We start from the raw sequence: 21,105 nt of genomic DNA on the forward strand, positions 1-21,105 counted from the left end.
TCCATTAAGATGAAGCCAGTTTGATTAGTTTAGTTCTCATCCCCATAACAGCGGTAGGCAGTGGGCGGCTTAAACAGAACCCATATTATGAGAAGGGCAGAGAAAGAGTTCAGCAACATCAGCAGTATCTCAAGGTAGTTGGAGTCAATCTGACATCTTTTGCACTGAAGTTATAATCAGTAGAAGGATGCAGACTACATTATAGTCTATAACATGACTCACTGAAGTTATAATCAGAAGGATGCAGACTACATTATAGTCTATAATGTGACTCACTGAAGTTATAATCAGTAGAAGGATGCAGACTACATTATAGTCTATAACATGACTCACTGAAGTTATAATCAGTAGAAGGATGCAGACTACATTATAGTCTATAACATGACTCACTGAAGTTATAATCAGAAGGATGCAGACTACATTATAGTCTATAACGTGACTCAATTGGTCATTTTTGAACACTCACCCACTTCCTGTGTAGGAGGTATGGCTGTCCGGGCGGTGACGTTTAGACACACTATGGCTGACATGCAGGTCACGTCCTTGCCTCCCCTCTCACAGTCCTTCACAAAGACGTTGATCTTGCTGGGTTCAAACCTGATGTTGGCGTGAATTCGGACGACACTGCGAGACCTGCAGATGAACCATACACAGTGTTTTAATCATAAATGTAGTTATTATATGTTCCACATACATACAGTACCATAGAAACAGTAGAACACTTGTTAATATCTAAGAGGAACAGTAGAACACTTGTTAATATCTAAGTGACCTACCATAGAAACAGTAGAACACTTGTTAATATCTAAGAGGAACAGTAGAACACTTGTTAATATCTAAGTGACCTACCATAGAAACAGTAGAACACTTGTTAATATCTAAGAGGAACAGTAGAACACTTGTTAATATCTAAGAGGAACAGTAGAACACTTGTTAATATCTAAGAGGAACAGTAGAACACTTGTTAATATCTAAGAGGAACAGTAGAACACTTGTTAATATCTAAGAGGAACAGTAGAACACTTGTTAATATCTAGGAGGAACAGTAGAACACTTGTTAATATCTAAGTGACCTACCAGAGGAACAGTAGAACACTTGTTAATATCTAAGAGGAACAGTAGAACACTTGTTAATATCTAAGAGGAACAGTAGAACACTTGTTAATATCTAGGAGGAACAGTAGAACACTTGTTAATATCTAAGTGACCTACCAGAGGAACAGTAGAACACTTGTTAATATCTAAGTGACCTACCAGAGGAACTGTAGAACACTTGTTAATATCTAAGTGACCTACCAGAGGAACAGTAGAACACTTGTTAATATCTAAGAGGAACAGTAGAACACTTGTTAATATCTAAGTGACCTACCAGAGGAACAGTAGAACACTTGTTAATATCTAAGAGGAACAGTAGAACACTTGTTAATATCTAAGTGACCTACCAGAGGAACAGTAGAACACTTGTTAATATCTAAGTGACCTACCAGAGGAACAGTAGAACACTTGTTAATATCTAAGTGACCTACCAGAGAAACAGTAGAACACTTGTTAATATCTAAGTGACCTACCAGAGAAACAGTAGAACACTTGTTAATATCTAAGTGACCTACCAGAGGAACAGTAGAACACTTGTTAATATCTAAGTGACCTACCAGAGAAACAGTAGAACACTTGTTAATATCTAAGTGACCTACCAGAGGAACAGTAGAACACTTGTTAATATCTAAGTGACCTACCATAGGAGCACGGCTGCCCCCAGGGACCCCACGGCCAAGTCCACCAGGCCATCCTCATTCATGTCCATACTGCCATGGATACTACGGCCAAAGTAGCGCAGGCCACTAGCGATGTCTAACGCAGCTATCCTCTGTTTGTATTTCCGCAGAATCCTGTTGCGTTGGCTGAAGAAGACGTAGATAGCTCCTCTGTGGTCATCCTCCAGCGGAGCCCCCACCACCACGTCGTTGAAGCCGTCCCCGTTCAGGTCAGGGACCGGGGCCAGCGAGGAGCCGAACCGAGCGTTCTGACCATGGTCCTGGATCTCCAACGCTCCCTCCAGGACGAAACGATTCTGAAGAAGGAAATAGGATGTCATTTTGGAATATTTCTGATACACGGGATAGAGGGTACTGTAGGTAAAGGTTGTGTCATGTGCATGTATATTCAATTATGTATTTGCCAATGTTTCCCCTATTGGTTGGTAGAATTGTCTTTGTTACTCTGTACTTAAAGAGTCTTTGGTTGAAAAACCTTGAAAAACATATGCACAAGCGGAATCCATCAACAACAGACATAGTGACTAAGGAAATGGAGTTACAGTTTTTCTCAATTGCTAAAACACTAAAACCCATTGGCTGAACAAAGTTCTCAGTTGCCTGGACTCATTTAGCTAATTATGCAGTCTGTTGTCAATACCTTAAACCATTTCACATGGTAAAACACAATTTGCAGATCAGCAAAACTCTAAACACATTCTCATTCTCATAACACATTCTGCACTCTAATACACATGTCATCCATACTGGTAAACACATTCTGCACTCTAATGCACATGTCATCCATACTGGTAAACACATTCTGCACTCTAATGCACATGTCATCCATACTGGTAAACACATTCTGCACTCTAATACACATGTCATCCATACTGGTAAACACATTCTGCACTCTAATGCACATGTCATCCATACTGGTAAACACAAGTGGCAACAATCAAATACAAATAGAGAAGACATGTCATTGATTGAACACAACCACTCAAAATGGATTTAACCTGTTTCAAATGATGCGACACAACCAATATAAGCCAGTTCAGAGAGCAAACAGGTTGTTGAAGGTGGGAAGGAGAACGTCTGAGAATGGATAGAAGAAACAATGTATGAGGACGAGTGCGTATGCGAGGTGGGCGACGAGGAGGAAGAGGAGGAGGAGGGCAAGAAACAGGAAGAGGAGGAGGAATAGGAAGACAGAGTGGAAATATCTGATGAAATTTGAGTAACATTGATCACATGATCACTCCTTTTGATTGTTGTCCCTGTTAGTATTGTATACTGTAGTACAGTGCATTGTGGGCTGTATACTGTAGTACAGTGCATTGTGGGCTGTATACTGTAGTACAGTGCATTGTAGGCTGTATACTGTAGTACAGTGCATTGTAGGCTGTATACTGTAGTACAGTGCATTGTGGGCTGTATACTGTAGTACAGTGCATTGTAGGCTGTATACTGTAGTACAGTGCATTGTGGGCTGTATACTGTAGTACAGTGCATTGTAGGCTGTATACTGTAGTACAGTGCATTGTAGGCTGTATACTGTAGTACAGTGCATTGTAGGCTGTATACTGTAGTACAGTGCATTGTAGGCTGTATACTGTAGTACAGTGCATTGTAGGCTGTATACTGTAGTACAGTGCATTGTAGGCTGTATACTGTAGTACAGTGCATTGTAGGCTGTATACTGTAGTACAGTGCATTGTAGGCTGTATACTGTAGTACAGTGCATTGTAGGCTGTGCATTGTAGGCTATATACTGTAGTACAGTGCAATGTAGGCTGTATACTGTAGTACAGTGCATTGTAGGCTGTATACTGTAGTACAGTGCATTGTAGGCTGTATACTGTAGTACAGTGCATTGTAGGCTGTATACTGTAGTACAGTGCATTGTAGGCTGTATACTGTAGTACAGTGCATTGTAGGCTGTATACTGTAGTACAGTGCATTGTAGGCTGTGCATTGTAGGCTGTATACTGTAGTACAGTGCATTGGAGGCTGTATACTGTAGTACAGTGCATTGTAGGCTGTATACTGTAGTACAGTGCATTGTAGGCTGTATACTGTAGTACAGTGCATTGTAGGCTGTATACTGTAGAACAGTGAATTGTAGGCTGTATACTGTAGTACAGTGCATTGTAGGCTGTATACTGTAGTACAGTGCATTGTAGGCTGTATACTGTAGTACAGTGCATTGTAGGCTGTATACTGTAGTACAGTGCATTGTAGGCTGTATACTGTAGTACAGTGCATTGTGGGCTGTATACTGTAGTACAGTGCATTGTGGGCTGTATACTGTAGTACAGTGCATTGTAGGCTGTATACTGTAGTACAGTGCATTGTAGACTGTATACTGTAGTACAGTGCATTGTGGGCTGTATACTGTAGTACAGTGCATTGTGGGCTGTATACTGTAGTACAGTGCATTGTAGGCTGTATACTGTAGTACAGTGCATTGTAGGCTGTATACTGTAGTACAGTGCATTGTAGGCTGTATACTGTAGTACAGTGCATTGTAGGCTGTATACTGTAGTACAGTGCATTGTGGGCTGTATACTGTAGTACAGTGCATTGTGGGCTGTATACTGTAGTACAGTGCATTGTGGGCTGTATACTGTAGTACAGTGCATTGTAGGCTGTATACTGTAGTACAGTGCATTGTAGGCTGTATACTGTAGTACAGTGCATTGTAGGCTGTATACTGTAGTACAGTGCATTGTAGGCTGTATACTGTAGTACAGTGCATTGTAGGCTGTATACTGTACAATGGACAAATTGTATGGCCCTGAACATTGTGCTTTCCATTTATTAACAGTACTGACTGCTCAATAGATTTTGACTGGTTGCAGGTTCATATCAACAAAGAACAAGAATTACAGCATCACAGAGTCAAAGGACAAGTTTGTGAGATGCAGGGTACAGTACTGTAAAAATAGGGGTACAAGGAGGAGGAAGAATAAAAAACAAAATTGCAAAGAGCAAAGCAGTGTAGTAATTTCCTATCAATTTTGAGCTACTATGATAGAACATGTTTTCGTTCATCACAAAGACAATGATGGAAGAATATGAATATGTTTTTAGATAAAAAATGTACCTCTCCCTGAGAATTGTATGTTTTGAACAATGTGTTTTCTATTTTTCGGTGTATTGTTTACTGACTGCTTGAGAGTGTATATCATTTTGATCACTTTGTTTATGATTTGAGAGCAGTGTTTGATTTTGAACACAGGTAAAACTGTTTTGAGGCGAATGTTTCATTTTGCGAGAGGAGTCAGAGGTTATGTAAAAAGTGCTTGAAGATGAGGTTTTGTGTTGAATGTTTTCAGGAAATGGAGCAAGGTTTCAGAAATGGTGTTTTAGCAATTGAGAAAAACTGTAAGTTGTAAATCTGTTATCTCCTGTGCTGCGGCCGGGTAGCCCCACCCCACAGGCTTCTGGGATATCTCAGTCATCCATCGATGATCTTCTTCAAATGGACAGTCCTCCATTTATTTACACAGCTCATAATGAGACATAGAGACATTGTTGTCTTTAACTTTCCCCTTCAGTCTTTACAGAAGCTTTCATTTGTTATTCCAAATTCATTTAGGAAAGTAAACAAAACATGTTAGAAACCTTTGTTTTTGTTTACATAAATAGACCAAAGTAACTAACAAACAATAACTGGGGAGTTATGAGTTTTGAATTTGAAATCAACTGAAAACCTCAAGCCGCATTGTTTTTGCTCACGCAAGAGGAAGGGTTTAACTCATTTTCTATCCCAAGGGGGAAATATGATTTCCCAAAAACATTGTCAACATGAGGGATGGGTGATTCATCCGAGTGTCACATGATCAAAGGCAAACAAGGCTTCTTGATGTTTCTTTAGGGATGTTTCTGAGGAACTTTGAGTATTCACAGTGGGTATAAAGTCAGTCGGAGTAGAATTAGGTTTATCCTCAGTCTGGAAAAAGGTACAATCCCTCAGCAGTATGGGAGCCAAGTATTTTAGGCCGTCATCGGCCATACACATTATCACTCTCCAGTCTGTCTCATCTTTCTCCCTAATCTACAGCCTATGAACAGCTGAAACATTAGATCACTTGTTTTTTTCAGTTGTCTTTTAAAAGGAAAGAGGAGGACAGGGTAGTGTGTGTGTGTGTGTGTGTGTGTGTGTGTGTGTGTGTGTGTGTGTGTGTGTGTGTGTGTGTGTGTGTGTGTATGTGTGTGTGTGTGTGTGTGTGTGAGTGTGTGTGAGAGGATCATACTCAGTGGGGAACATTAGAAACATGTGGTGGGATGGGGAGACCATCACTGTCATTCCACAGTGGCTTATTGGTAGAATGGAAGGCCACCTCTCTGTCACTTATTTTTAACCTAAAACACAACACCCATTTTGTGTCCTTAGTTGGGGGATCCCTTGTCTTTTTTTCTTGTTTGGGGAACCTTAATGATCAAGCCCTTATCAGTCCACAGGTACCACTTATAGTATATTTGAGAGAGAGAGAGAATCAGAGAGAGAGAAACAGAGACAGAGAAACAGAGAGAGAAAAACAGAGAAACGGAGAGAGAATCAGAGAGAGAGAGAGAGAGAGAGAGAAACAGAGAAACGGAGAGAGAATCAGAGAGAGAGAAACAGAGAGAGAGAGAGAGAGTCTCAAAACTACAGGAATTCCTCTGCAGTCATCTCCACCTACTAAGAAGCCCCTTTCTTCTCCAAATAACAGGCTGTTAATTCAGTTTGATGTAGTGAAGGCTTTCCTACTGAGCTCACGGTGCCCTTGTACACTAACCAACCAAGACTCTAATGAAGACGGCGGGCTGGCGCAGGGAGGGAGGCTGTTCATTTCATCTGTGTGACTGCAGGTGCCAAAAGTCTGGTAGACTGTTGATGTTGTACCAGTGGGTTAACTAACCCATCAAGGCTCTGGAACGTCTGGTGACTGTGTTGTACCAGTGGGTTAACTAACCCATCAAGGCTCTGGAACATCTGGTAGACTGTGTTGTACCAGTGGGTTAACTAACCCATCAAGGCTCTGGAACGTCTGGTAGACTGTGTTGTACCAGTGGGTTAACTAACCCATCAAGGCTCTGGAACGTCTGGTAGACTGTGTTGTACCAGTGGGTTAACTAACCCATCAAGGCTCTGGAACGTCTAGTAGACTGTGTTGTACCAGTGAGTTAACTAACCCATCAAGGCTCTGGAACGTCTAGTAGACTGTGTTGTACCAGTGGGTTAACTAACCCATCAAGGCTCTGTAACGTCTAGTAGACTGTGTTGTACCAGTGGGTTAACTAACCCATCAAGGCTCTGGAAGGTCTGGTAGACTGTGTTGTACCAGTGGGTTAACTAACCCATCAAGGCTCTGGAACGTCTAGTAGACTGTGTTGTACCAGTGGGTTAACTAACCCATCAAGGCTCTGGAAGGTCTGGTCTGATGTGTTGTAATGTAAATACAATGCACTGGGATAGTTTGTCTCTATGTGATCTGGTCGAGGTGTTTCGTATTCTGTGCTGACCTGGTTTTAATTGTGTTTGGTAACGGGACCTGGGACGTGTGTGTAAGTGAATGTGTGTGCACACGAGTGTGACGTGTGTGTGTGAGCATTCGTACATCTGTGAGTGAGTGTGTGTGAGTGCGCGTATGTGTATGTATGTGTGTGTGTGCGTGCGTGTGTGTGCGTGTGTGTGCGCGCGTGCGTGTGTGTGTGTGCGCGTGTGTGTGTGTGTGCGTGTGTGTGTGTGTGTGTGTGTGTGTGCGTGTGTGTGCGTGTGTGTGTGCGCGCGCGTGCGTGTGCGCGCGTGCGTGCGTGTGTGTGTGTGTGTGTGTGTGTGTGCGTGTGCGTGTGTGCGTGTGTGTGTGTGTGCATGCCCACCCACCAGTTCAGTCACTCTGTAGATGTACACCTTGCCCTTCTCCCAGCCTCCACTGAAGAACATGGGAGCTGCCACCAGTAGGTTGTCTGTTACTCCGTCACCATCTATATCCACCGGGGAGATCTCACTCCCATAGTATGACCCGATCTGAAATATAACCACACATCCAGACCATCAACACCCTGGATCAACAACATTTATTTAGCAGACACTTTTATCCAGAGTAAACACATAGTGTATTTCATACTCAGTAGATGTGGCCCATGTGGGAATCGAACCCATTACTCCAGCTGGCACATCAGACTCTAAAAGCACCATGCTAACCAACTGAGATCATTAAGATCCCCACAATCACACGTCCTACACACGTCCTTCACCACATCCTTCACCACGTCCTTCACCACATCCTTCACCACGTCCTTCACCACATGCCTTGACCACATCATTAAAACCCCCAGCAAACGTCATTAGCATTCATTAGCATAGCATTCCAGTCATCATCATCGTTAAGGTAACAGACCCAGATGTTTCCATGTAGAGGCTAGTTGGCTCCGCAAAACAAGCCAGCCTTTTATCAACCAGACCTGGGTTCAGATACCATTTGAACTTTTCAAATACGTTTAACATTTTCTTTAGCCTATCTGGACTGCCAATGATTTACACTTTTGGAACTATTCCGTTCGTTCCATTGCATCAGGCGAGCTCAGTCAAGCCCAGCTATAGTCTTTGAAATGATGTCAAATAGTATTTGAACCCAGGTCTGTTCCTCTCAATGAGTGTTGTTATGGATCTCTCTGTCTTTAGTATCCTCTTAGCTGGTGTTGTTATGGATCTCCCTGCCTCTTCTGTCTGTAGTATCCTCTTAGCTGGTGTTGTTATGGATCTCTCTGCCTCTTCTGTCTGTAGTATCCTCTTAGCTGGTGTTGTTATGGATCTCCCTGCCTCTTCTGTCTGTAGTATCCTCTTAGCTGGTGTTGTTATGGATCTCTCTGTCTGTAGTATCCTCTTAGCAGGTGTTGTTATGGATCTCTCTGTCTGTAGTATCCTCTTAGCTGGTGTTGTTATGGATCTCTCTGTCTTTAGTATCCTCTTAGCTGGTGTTGTTATGGATCTCCCTGCCTCTTCTGTCTGTAGTATCCTCTTAGCTGGTGTTGTTATGGATCTCTCTGCCTCTTCTGTCTGTAGTATCCTCTTAACTGGTGTTGTTATGGATCTCTCTGCCTCTTCTGTCTGTAGTATCACTCTTAACTGGTGTTCTTATGGATCTCTCTGCCTCTTCTGTCTGTAGTATCCTCTTAACTGGTGTTGTTATGGATCTCTCTGTCTTTAGTATCCTCTTAGCTGGTGTTGTTATGGATCTCTCTGTCTGTAGTATCCTCTTAACTGGTGTTGTTATGGATCTCTCTGTCTGTAGTATCCTCTTAGCTGGTGTTGTTATGGATCTCTCTGTCTGTAGTATCCTCTTAACTGGTGTTGTTATGGATCTCTCTGTCTGTAGTATCCTCTTAGTTGGTGTTGTTATGGATCTCTCTGCCTCTTCTGTCTGTAGTATCCTCTTAGCTGGTGTTGTTATGGATCTCTCTGTCTGTAGTATCCTCTTAGCTGGTGTTGTTATGGATCTCTCTGTCTGTAGTATCCTCTTAGCTGGTGTTGTTATGGATCTCTGTGTCTGTAGTATCCTCTTAGCTGGTGTTGTTATGGATCTCTCTGTCTGTAGTATCCTCTTAGCTGGTGTTGTTATGGATCTCTCTGTCTGTAGTATCCTCTTAGCTGGTGTTGTTATGGATCTCTCTGTCTGTAGAATCCTCTTAGCTGGTGTTGTTATGGATCTCTCTGTCTGTAGTATCCTCTTAGCTGGTGTTGTTATGGATATCTCTGTCTGTAGTATCCTCTTAGCTGGTGTTGTTATGGATCTCTCTGTCTGTAGTATCCTCTTAGCTGGTGTTGTTATGGATCTCTCTGTCTGTAGTATCCTCTTAGCTGGTGTTGTTATGGATCTCTCTGTCTGTAGTATCCTCTTAACTGGTGTTGTTATGGACCTCTCTGTCTGTAGTATCCTCTTAGCTGGTGTTGTTATGGATCTCTCTGTCTGTAGTATCCTCTTAGCTGGTGTTGTTATGGATCTCTCTGTCTGTAGTATCCTCTTAGCTGGTGTTGTTATGGATCTCTCTGTCTGTAGTATCCTCTTAGCTGGTGTTGTTATGGATCTCTCTGTCTGTAGTATCCTCTTAGCTGGTGTTGTTATGGATCTCTCTGTCTGTAGTATCCTCTTAGCTGGTGTTGTTATGGATCTCTCTGTCTGTAGTATCCTCTTAGCTGGTGTTGTTATGGATCTCTCTGTCTGTAGTATCCTCTTAGCTGGTGTTGTTATGGATCTCTCTGTCTGTAGTATCCTCTTAGCTGGTGTTGTTATGGATCTCTCTGTCTGTAGTATCCTCTTAGCTGGTGTTGTTATGGATCTCTCTGTCTTTAGTATCCTCTTAGCTGGTGTTGTTATGGATCTCTCTGTCTGTAGTATCCTCTTAACTGGTGTTGTTATGGATCTCTCTGTCTGTAGTATCCTCTTAGCTGGTGTTGTTATGGATCTCTCTGTCTGTAGTATCCTCTTAGCTGGTGTTGTTATGGATCTCTCTGTCTGTAGTATCCTCTTAGCTGGTGTTGTTATGGATCTCTCTGTCTGTAGTATCCTCTTAGCTGGTGTTGTTATGGATCTCTCTGTCTGTAGTATCCTCTTAGCTGGTGTTGTTATGGATCTCTCTGTCTGTGGTATCCTCTTAGTTGGTGTTGTTATGGATCTCTCTGTCTGTGGTATCCTCTTAGCTGGTGTTGTTATGGATCTCTCTGTCTGTAGTATCCTCTTAGCTGGTGTTGTTATGGATCTCTCTGTCTGTAGTATCCTCTTAGCTGGTGTTGTTATGGATCTCTCTGTCTGTAGTGTCCTCTTAGCTGGTGTTGTTATGGATCTCTCTGTCTGTAGTATCCTCTTAGCTGGTGTTGTTATGGATCTCTCTGTCTGTAGTATCCTCTTAGCTGGTGTTGTTATGGATCTCTCTGTCTGTAGTATCCTCTTAGCTGGTGTTGTTATGGATCTCTCTGTCTGTAGTATCCTCTTAGCTGGTGTTGTTATGGATCTCTCTGTCTGTAGTATCCTCTTAGCTGGTGTTGTTATGGATCTCTCTGTCTGTAGTATCCTCTTAGCTGGTGTTGTTATGGATCTCTCTGTCTGTAGTATCCTCTTAGCTGGTGTTGTTATGGATCTCTCTGTCTGTAGTATCCTCTTAGCTGGTGTTGTTATGGATCTCTCTGTCTGTAGTATCCTCTTAGCTGGTGTTGTTATGGATCTCTCTGTCTGTAGTATCCTCTTAGCTGGTGTTGTTATGGATCTCTGTGTCTGTAGTATCCTCTTAGCAGGTGTTGTTATGGATCTCTCTGTCTGTAGTATCCTCTTAGCAGGTGTTGTTATGGATCTCTCTGTCTGTAGTATCCTCTTAGCAGGTGTTGTTATGGATCTCTGTGTCTGTAGTATCCTCTTAGCTGGTGTTGTTATGGATCTCTCTGTCTGTAGTATCCTCTTAGCTGGTGTTGTTATGGATCTCTCTGTCTGTAGTATCCTCTTAGCTGGTGTTGTTATGGATCTCTCTGTCTTTAGTATCCTCTTAGCTGGTGTTGTTATGGATCTCTCTGTCTGTAGTATCCTCTTAGCAGGTGTTGTTATGGATCTCTCTGTCTGTAGTATCCTCTTAGCTGGTGTTGTTATGGATCTCTCTGTCTGTAGTATCCTCTTAGCAGGTGTTGTTATGGATCTCTCTGTCTGTAGTATCCTCTTAGCTGGTGTTGTTATGGATCTCTCTGTCTGTAGTATCCTCTTAGCTGGTGTTGTTATGGATCTCTCTGTCTGTAGTATCCTCTTAGCTGGTGTTGTTATGGATCTCTCTGTCTGTAGTATCCTCTTAGCTGGTGTTGTTATGGATCTCTCTGTCTGTAGTATCCTCTTAGCTGGTGTTGTTATGGATCTCTCTGTCTGTAGTATCTTCTTAGCTGGTGTTGTTATGGATCTCTCTGTCTGTAGTATCCTCTTAGCTGGTGTTGTTATGGATCTCTCTGTCTGTAGTATCCTCTTAGCTGGTGTTGTTATGGATCTCTCTGTCTGTAGTATCCTCTTAGCTGGTGTTGTTATGGATCTCTCTGTCTGTAGTATCCTCTTAGCTGGTGTTGTTATGGATCTCTGTGTCTGTAGTATCCTCTTAGCTGGTGTTGTTATGGATCTCTCTGTCTGTAGTATCCTCTTATCTGGTGTTGTTATGGATCTCTCTGTCTGTAGTATCCTCTTAGCAGGTGTTGTTATGGATCTCTCTGTCTGTAGTATCCTCTTAGCTGGTGTTGTTATGGATCTCTCTGTCTGTAGTATCCTCTTAGCTGGTGTTGTTATGGATCTCTCTGTCTGTAGTATCCTCTTAACTGGTGTTGTTATGGATCTCTCTGTCTGTAGTATCCTCTTAGCTGGTGTTGTTATGGATCTCTGTGTCTGTAGTATCCTCTTAGCAGGTGTTGTTATGGATCTCTGTGTCTGTAGTATCCTCTTAGCTGGTGTTGTTATGGATCTCTGTGTCTGTAGTATCCTCTTAGCTGGTGTTGTTATGGATCTCTGTGTCTGTAGTATCCTCTTAGCAGGTGTTGTTATGGATCTCTGTGTCTGTAGTATCCTCTTAGCTGGTGTTGTTATGGATCTCTCTGTCTGTAGTATCCTCTTAGCTGGTGTTGTTATGGATCTCTGTGTCTGTAGTATCCTCTTAGCTGGTGTTGTTATGGATCTCTGTGTCTGTAGTATCCTCTTAACTGGTGTTGTTTACTGTAGCTGGAAGCTTGTTTTTCTATTTGTATTCACAATGTAGATGGAATGTGTTTTGAATGAAGGGGGACAGGGATGGGAAACACATGGGATCTGTGTAATGTTGTTGGCTACATGGGGGCGTGGGAAGGCTGTCTAGACTCCATAGACAATCATGGATGCAGACTATCATGGATGCTGTGTCCTGGCTGGGTTGCCAGATTGACAAAAGGACTGGAAAGACTACTGTCATGGTGGACTCAGATGGTGATGGGAGAACCAGATTGAGAAGGGTCCATGTGGGGTCCATGAGCAGAAGGGACTATCAGGGTCTTGGATGATCTTCATATGTCTTTTAAAGAGAGAGTAATGCCAGTGTAAGTGTGTGTTATACCACTGTGTAACTGTTCAGTTTATGGTTGGAGTTTAGGACTTGGGTTGTGGCTCAGGACAGTGCTGTGTCAATCAAATAGGTGGTAGACATGTCTTAGGGCCCCAGTTAAAAAGAGAGTTTGGAAAGCTCAGCTGTTGAGTCTACCTGTTGTCCTTTGAGGGAGTGCAGGATGGTGAGGTTACCAGTGTTCTTCAGGGTGAAGATGATGACCTTGCCAGTATGGTTGAACCGCGGTGCCCCTGCCACGTACAGTCGACCGTTCCTGGCCGACACCACCGATGTTACTGTGTAACCTGGACACACACACACACACACACAGCCTTGTTGAGTCCAAATGATTCAATCATTCATGACTGAAACCCAGAGTATTCATTAAACCCAGTGGTAGAGGATTGTCATTGCTAACTCAGCCTAATGTTCTCCTGTCTGTCACAGCTTCACGTTGTGTTGACCTCCTATGTTCACCTTGGATTGCCCAGTTGTCTTGAACTGTTTCCACAGCTTCTTTCTCCCTGGAGCACAAAGCTCCAGGGAGGAATGTCAGCTAGTTGTTACGGTGTGTGGTGTAACTCTCTCTTCTCTGCACAACATCACCATCAAATGGGCCATTAAAGGCATACCAGTGTGTGTGTGTGTTCACCATAGGCCACTGTCATTCCTCTGGTTGGGTTGTATGAACTGCATGAGCCAGACCTGATTTATAAAAAGCAACTATCCTATCAGCTTCGTTTAGAAACAGAGTTCAATGGCCTGCATTGAACCACATTGACTCACTAGGGTGAAGCCAAGTCTCTCTCTCTCTCTCTCTCTCGCTCTCTCCTCTCTCTCTCTCTCTCTCTCTCTCTCTCTCTCTCTCACTCGCTGTCTCTCGCTCGCTCTCTCTGTCTCTCGCTCGCTCTCTCTGTCTCTCTCTCGCTCTCTCTCTCGCTCTCTGTCTCTCTCTCTCTCTGTCTCTCTGTCTCACTCTGTCTCTCGTTCTCTCTGTCTCTCTGTCTCTCTCTGTCTATCTCTCTCTCGTTCTCTCTGTCTCTCTCTCGCGCTCTCTGTCTCTCTGTCTCTCTCTCTCTGTCTCTCTCTCTCTCGCTCTCTCTCTCTCTCTCTCTCTCTCTCTCTCTCTCTCTCTCACTCGCTGTCTCTCGCTCGCTCTCTCTGTCTCTCGCTCGCTCTCTCTGTCTCTCTCTCGCTCTCTCTCTCGCTCTCTGTCTCTCTCTCTCTCTGTCTCTCTGTCTCACTCTGTCTCTCGTTCTCTCTGTCTCTCTGTCTCTCTCTGTCTATCTCTCTCTCGTTCTCTCTGTCTCTCTCTCGCGCTCTCTGTCTCTCTGTCTCTCTCTCTCTGTCTCTCTCTCTCTCTCTGTCTCTCTGTCAATTCAATTAACTTTGCTATATTGGCATGACGTAACAATGTACATATTGCCAAAGCTTATTTAGGATATTTACAAAATGAAACAAATGAGAATCAAAATTGTCAACGGGACAACAGTAACAACAACAACCAAGGGTCTAAATAACCATACATTGAACAATACCAATAAGCATACAGTAGAGTACATGTGCAGGTTGATTGGTCTGTCAGACACTGTCCCTCAAATTATGGCAGGCAGCAATGTAGTGCGCTGCCAACCCACAGCTCTCTGCATCCTCCCCCAACAGGACGGGTAGCCTGCTCTCATCAGAGAGGTCTTTGAAACCTTGAATAAGGGTTTCAATAAGGGTTTCAAATGTATATTTTTCACATTTTGTCAGGAAATGCAGCTCCGTCTCAGGTTCTGCTGTTGTACAGTGGTTGCACAGCCTTTCCTCTACAGGGAGCCACGTTTTCCTGTGCTCACTGAGCCTGTACCTTGTCAAGGTTTTTCTGATCAGTAACCATAGTCAAATAGTTAGCCACGGTGTACTGTCAATTTAGGGCCAGATAGCACTGCATTTTGCTTTGTGTTTGTGCTTGTGTTTCCCAATAAGCAATGTAGTTTTGTTTTGACTGTTTTGTAATTTGGTTTATTCTGATTGATTGGATGTTCTGGTCCTGAGGCTTCAGTGTGTTAGTAGAACAGGTTTGTGAACTCAGCCCCAGGACCAGCTGGATGAGGGGACTGAGGCTTCAGTGTGTTAGTAGAACAGGTTTGTGAACTCAGCCCCAGGACCAGCTGGATGAGGGGACTGAGGCTTCAGTGTGTTAGTAGAACAGGTTTGTGAACTCAGCCCCAGGACCAGCTGGATGAGGGGACTGAGGCTTCAGTGTGTTAGTAGAACAGGTTTGTGAACTCAGCCCCAGGACCAGCTGGATGAGGGGACTGAGGCTTCAGTGTGTTAGTAGAACAGGTTTGTGAACTCAGCCCCAGGACCAGCTGGATGAGGGGACTGAGGCTTCAGTGTGTTAGTAGAACAGGTTTGTGAACTCAGCCCCAGGACCAGCTGGATGAGGGGACTGAGGCTTCAGTGTGTTAGTAGAACAGGTTTGTGAACTCAGCCCCAGGACCAGCTGGATGATGTGACTCATTTCTTTGCTCAGCTCTTGGCATTGCAGGGCTTGGTAATGATATGAGAGGGGGTCACTGTATTTTAGATGTTTCCAAAACTTAATTGCTCTTTTTTGAGTTTTTATTAGTAGTGGATGTTGGCCTAATTCTGCCCTGCATGCATTGTTTGTAGTTTTCCTCTGGACATGTAGGAGAATCTTACAGAACTCTGCATGCAGGGTTTCAATGGGGTGTCCCATTTGATGAAGTCTTGTTTAGCAAGTGGACCCCACACCTCGCTGCCATAAAGGGCAATTGGTTCAATGACATATTGACTTTAGTTTTAGTCCAATTTTAATAGGTATTTCAATTTGAATGGGCTTTTTAATGATGTAGAATGGCCTGTGTGCTTTCTCACTCAGTTCATTCACTGACTCATTAAGGTGTCCAGTTGAGCTTATTTTTAAACCTAAGTAATTGTAGTGTGTGCAGTACTCTATATATTTTGTACCAATTGAGAACATTCCCTGAGATCTCTCTCTGTCTCTCTCGCTCTCTGTCTCTCTCTCTCTCTCTCTCGTATGAGGACAGTAATCCTTTCTGTGTCTGTCTACATATCTCCCTTCTCCTTCTTCTCTCTCTCTTCCTCCTCCCTCTTTCCCCACCCCTCTGTCAGTGAGCATGTCCAGACCCATAGCTCTGCCCTATATTCCTAATGAGGCTGGAATGGCTTTCATGGGCAGGCCAGCCAGCAGCTGATGAGAAAAGCAGAGGGCCTTATAGGCAGGAGGAGTGGTGGTAGGGTGGAGTGGGACAGGGTGGGATGAGGGGAAGTTGGATGGGGTGCAGTGGGAAGCGGTGGAGCAGTAGAGTGGTTTATAGAGAGGCCTGGTGCTAAACCACTGTGCCTGCCACATGTCTATCCAGAGATAGACGGGATAGATAGGACGTGATAGATGGATAGGATAGGATGATGGATAGGACGTGATAGATGGAAGATGGAGAAAGAGAAAGCAAGGGGGAGATTGAGGAAGAGAGATAGCATGAGAGAGAGCCAGAGAGAGGAGATGAGAGAGAGCCAGAGAGAGGAGATGAGAGAGAGCCAGAGAGAGGAGATGAGAGAGAGCCAGAGAGATAGCATGAGAGAGAGCCAGAGAGAGAGCATGAGAGAGAGCCAGAGAGAGAGCATGAGAGAGAGCCAGAGAGAGAGCCAGAGAGATAGCCAGAGAGAGAGCCAGAGAGAGAGCATGAGAGAGAGCCAGAGAGATAGCATGAGAGAGAGCCAGAGAGAGAGCCAGAGAGAGAGCATGAGAGAGAGCCAGAGAGAGAGCCAGAGAGAGAGCCAGAGAGAGAGCATGAGAGAGAGCCAGAGAGAGAGCCAGAGAGAGAGCCAGAGAGATAGCATGAGAGAGAGCCAGAGAGATAGCATGAGAGAGAGCCAGAGAGATAGCATGAGAGAGAGCCAGAGAGATAGCATGAGAGAGAGCCAGAGAGAACGCGCGCGCGCGAGAGAGAGAGAGAGCCAGAGAGATAGCATGAGAGAGAGCCAGAGAGAGAGCCAGAGAGAGAGCCAGAGAGAACGAGCGCGAGAGATAGCATGAGAGATAGCCAGAGAGAGAGCCAGAGAGATAGCATGAGAGAGAGCCAGAGAGAGAGCTTGAGAGAGAGCATGAGAGAGAGCATGAGAGAGAGCCAGAGAGAGAGCCAGAGAGAGAGCCAGAGAGAGAGCATGAGAGAGAGCCAGAGAGATAGCATGAGAGATAGCATGAGAGAGAGCCAGAGAGAGAGCCAGAGAGAGAGCATGAGAGAGAGCCAGAGAGATAGCATGAGAGATAGCATGAGAGAGAGCCAGAGAGATAGCATGAGAGAGAGCCAGAGAGATAGCATGAGAGAGAGCCAGAGAGAACGCGCGCGAGAGCCAGAGAGAACGCGCGCGAGAGCCAGAGAGAACGCGCGCGAGAGCCAGAGAGAACGCGCGCGAGAGCCAGAGAGAACGCGCGCGAGAGCCAGAGAGAACGCGCGCGAGAGCCAGAGAGAACGCGCGCGAGAGCCAGAGAGAACGCGCGCGAGAGCCAGAGAGAACGCGCGCGAGAGCCAGAGAGAACGCGCGCGAGAGCCAGAGAGAACGCGCGCGAGAGCCAGAGAGAACGCGCGCGAGAGCCAGAGAGAACGCGCGCGAGAGCCAGAGAGAACGCGCGCGAGAGAGAACGCGCGCGAGAGAGAACGCGCGCGAGAGAGAACGCGCGCGAGAGAGAACGCGCGCGAGAGAGAACGCGCGCGAGAGAGAACGCGCGCGAGAGAGAACGCGCGCGAGAGAGAACGCGCGCGAGAGAGAACGCGCGCGAGAGAGAACGCGCGCGAGAGAGAACGCGCCAGAGAGAGAGCCAGAGAGAGAGAGCCAGAGAGAGAGAGCCAGAGAGAGAGAGCCAGAGAGAGAGAGCGAGCCAGAGAGAGAGAGCGAGCCAGAGAGAGAGAGCGAGCCAGAGAGAGAGAGCCAGAGAGAGAGAGCCAGAGAGAGAGAGCGAGCCAGAGAGAGCGAGCCAGAGAGAGAGAGCCAGAGAGAGAGAGCCAGAGAGAGAGAGCCAGAGAGAGAGAGCCAGAGAGAGAGAGCCAGAGAGAGAGAGCCAGAGAGAGAGAGCCAGAGAGAGAGAGCCAGAGAGAGAGAGCCAGAGAGAGAGAGCCAGAGAGAACGCGCGCGAGAGAGAGAGCCAGAGAGAGAGAGCCAGAGAGAGAGAGCCAGAGAGAGAGAGCCAGAGAGAGAGAGCCAGAGAGAGAGAGCCAGAGAGAGAGAGCCAGAGAGAGAGAGCCAGAGAGAGAGAGCCAGAGAGAGAGAGCCAGAGAGAGCCAGAGAGAACGCGCGAGAGAGAGAGCCAGAGAGAACGCGCGAGAGAGAGAGCCAGAGAGAACGCGCGAGAGAGAGAGCCAGAGAGAACGCGCGAGAGAGAGAGCCAGAGAGATAGCATGAGAGAGAGCCAGAGAGAGCGAGCCAGAGAGAGAGCATGAGAGAGAGCCAGAGAGAGAGCCAGAGAGAGAGCCAGAGAGAGAGCATGAGAGAGAGCATGATAGATAGAATGAGAGAGAGCCAGAAAGAGGACATGAGATGGTGAACAGTAGACTGTAGAGGCAGTAAAGATGAAGAGAGGAGATGAGATGAGATGGTGAACAGTAGACTATAGAGACAGTAAAGATGAAGAGAGATGAGATGAGATAGTGAACAGTAGACTATAGAGACAGTAAAGATGAAGAGAGAGAGAGGAGATGAGATGGTGAACAGTAGACTATAGAGACAGTAAAGATGAAGAGAGAGGAGATGGTGAACAGTAGACTGTAGAGGCAGTAAAGATGAAGAGAGAGGAGAGGAGATGGTGAACAGTAGACTATAGAGACAGTAAAGATGAAGAGAGAGAGAGGAGATGAGATGGAGAACAGTAGACTATAGAGACAGTAAAGATGAAGAGAGAGAGAGGAGAGGAGATGGTGAACAGTAGACTGTAGAGACAGTAAAGATGAAGAGAGAGGAGATGAGATGAGATGGTGAACAGTAGACTATAGAGACAGTAAAGGTGAAAAGAGAGGAGATGAGATGGAGAACAGTAGACTAGAGACAGTAAAGATGAAGAGAGAGGAGAGGAGATGGTGAACAGTAGACTATAGAGACAGTAAAGATGAAGAGAGAGAGAGGATATGAGATGGAGAACAGTAGACTATAGAGACAGTAAAGATGAAGAGAGAGAGAGGAGAGGAGATGGAGAACAGTAGACTATAGAGACAGTAAAGGTGAAGAGAGAGAGAGGAGAGGAGATGGAGAACAGTAGACTATAGAGACAGTAAAGGTGAAGAGAGAGAGAGGAGATGAGATGGTGAACAGTAGACTATAGAGACAGTAAAGGTGAAAAGAGAGGAGATGAGATGGAGAACAGTAGACTAGAGACAGTAAAGATGAAGAGAGAGGAGAGGAGATGGTGAACAGTAGACTATAGAGACAGTAAAGATGAAGAGAGAGAGAGGATATGAGATGGAGAACAGTAGACTATAGAGACAGTAAAGATGAAGAGAGAGAGAGGAGAGGAGATGGAGAACAGTAGACTATAGAGACAGTAAAGGTGAAGAGAGAGAGAGGAGAGGAGATGGAGAACAGTAGACTATAGAGACAGTAAAGGTGAAGAGAGAGAGAGGAGATGAGATGGTGAACAGTAGACTATAGAGACAGTAAAGGTGAAAAGAGAGGAGATGAGATGGAGAACAGTAGACTATAGAGACAGTAAAGATGAAGAGAGAGGAGAGGAGATGGTGAACAGTAGACTATAGAGACAGTAAAGATGAAGAGAGAGAGAGGAGTTGAGATGGTGAACAGTAGACTGTAGAGACAGTAAAGGTGAAGAGAGAGTATGAGGGACAGAGAGGATGAGGGGCAGAGAGAGGATGAGGGACAGAGAGAGGATGAGGGACAGCGAGGGGACAGAGAGTGGCTGAAGGACAGGGAGAGGCTGAAGGGCAGAAGGGGGCTGAAAGACAGAGAGAGACTGAAGGACAGAGAGAGGATGAGGGTCAGAGAGATGACGATGGACAGAGAGAGAATGATGGACAGAGAGACGACGAGGGACAGAGAGAGGATGAGGAACAGGGAGAGGATGAAGGACAAGGAGAGGATGAAGGACAGAGAGAGGATGAGAGACATAGAGAGGATGAGAGACAGGGAGAGGATGAGGGACAGAGAGAGGATGATGGACAGAGAGAGGATGATGGACAGAGAGAGGATGATGGACAGAGAGAGGATGATGGACAGAGAGAGGACAGAGAGAGGATGAAGGATAGAGAGAGGATGAGGGACAGGGAGAGGATGAGGGACAGAGAGAGGATGAAGGACAGAGAGAGGATGATGGACAGAGAGAAGATGATGGACAGAGAGAGAACAGATAGAGGATGAACGACAGAGAGAGGATGAAGGACAGAGAGAGGATGAACGACAGAGAGAGGATGAAGGACAGAGAGAGACTGAAGGACAGAGAGAGGATGAAGGACAGAGAGAGGATTAGGAACAGAGAGAGGACGAGGGACAGAGAGAGGATGAAGGACAGAGAGAGGACGAAGGACAGAGAGAGGACGAAGGATAGAGAGAGGATGAGGGACAGGGAGAGGATGAGGGACAGAGAGAGGATGAAGGACAGAGAGAGGATGATGGACAGAGAGAAGATGATGGACAGAGAGAGAACAGATAGAGGATGAACGACAGAGAGAGGATGAAGGACAGAGAGAGACTGAAGGACAGAGAGAGGATGAAGGACAGAGAGAGGACGAGGGACAGAGAGAGGACGAGGGACAGAGAGAGGACGAGGGACAGAGAGAGGACGAGGGACAGAGAGAGGACGAAGGACAGAGAGAGGACGAAGGACAGAGAGAGGACGAGGACGAAGGACAGAGAGAGGACGAAGGACAGAGAGAGGACGAAGGACAGAGAGAGGATGAAGGACAGAGAGATGATGATGGACAGAGGATGAAGGGCAAAGAAAGGATCAGGGAGAGGAGTCTATAGCTCTACCCAAACCAAACATCTCTGTGACCAATCCTTTAGCTCGTCAATTCCTCCCTCACCTAGGTAGGCGCCGTGGTTCTTCAGCTCCTCTGGGAATTCCTGTGAGTAGGAGGACTTGGGTGGAACCACCTTCCCCTGTCGGGTCTCCTTCAGGACGGCTCCATTCCAGTCGTAGGCCCCCGGTGCCCCCACCAGGATCCCATCCTTTGGGACAGACAGGAGACAGGCACTTAGTGTGAACATTAAAACATATTGTAACATTGTGTGT

General features: G+C 45.5%; 1 protein-coding gene across 1 annotated transcript in view; it reads right to left on the reverse strand.

Moving 5' to 3' along the window:
* Nucleotides 1-21,105, reverse strand: part of LOC109884125 (integrin alpha-11) — an 89,475-nt gene that overhangs the window by 20,040 nt on the left and 48,330 nt on the right. The window contains exons 11-15 of the mRNA XM_031812472.1: nucleotides 20,897-21,041; nucleotides 12,993-13,141; nucleotides 7,630-7,773; nucleotides 1,737-2,071; nucleotides 467-633 (exon numbers count right to left, since the gene is read on the reverse strand). Coding sequence (XP_031668332.1) covers nucleotides 467-633; nucleotides 1,737-2,071; nucleotides 7,630-7,773; nucleotides 12,993-13,141; nucleotides 20,897-21,041 — 940 coding nt within the window. The remainder of the gene's footprint in view (nucleotides 1-466; nucleotides 634-1,736; nucleotides 2,072-7,629; nucleotides 7,774-12,992; nucleotides 13,142-20,896; nucleotides 21,042-21,105) is intronic.

This window comes from Oncorhynchus kisutch, unplaced genomic scaffold (assembly GCF_002021735.2).
Source record: "Oncorhynchus kisutch isolate 150728-3 unplaced genomic scaffold, Okis_V2 Okis03b-Okis08b_hom, whole genome shotgun sequence".
Classification (NCBI taxonomy): domain Eukaryota; kingdom Metazoa; phylum Chordata; class Actinopteri; order Salmoniformes; family Salmonidae; genus Oncorhynchus; species Oncorhynchus kisutch.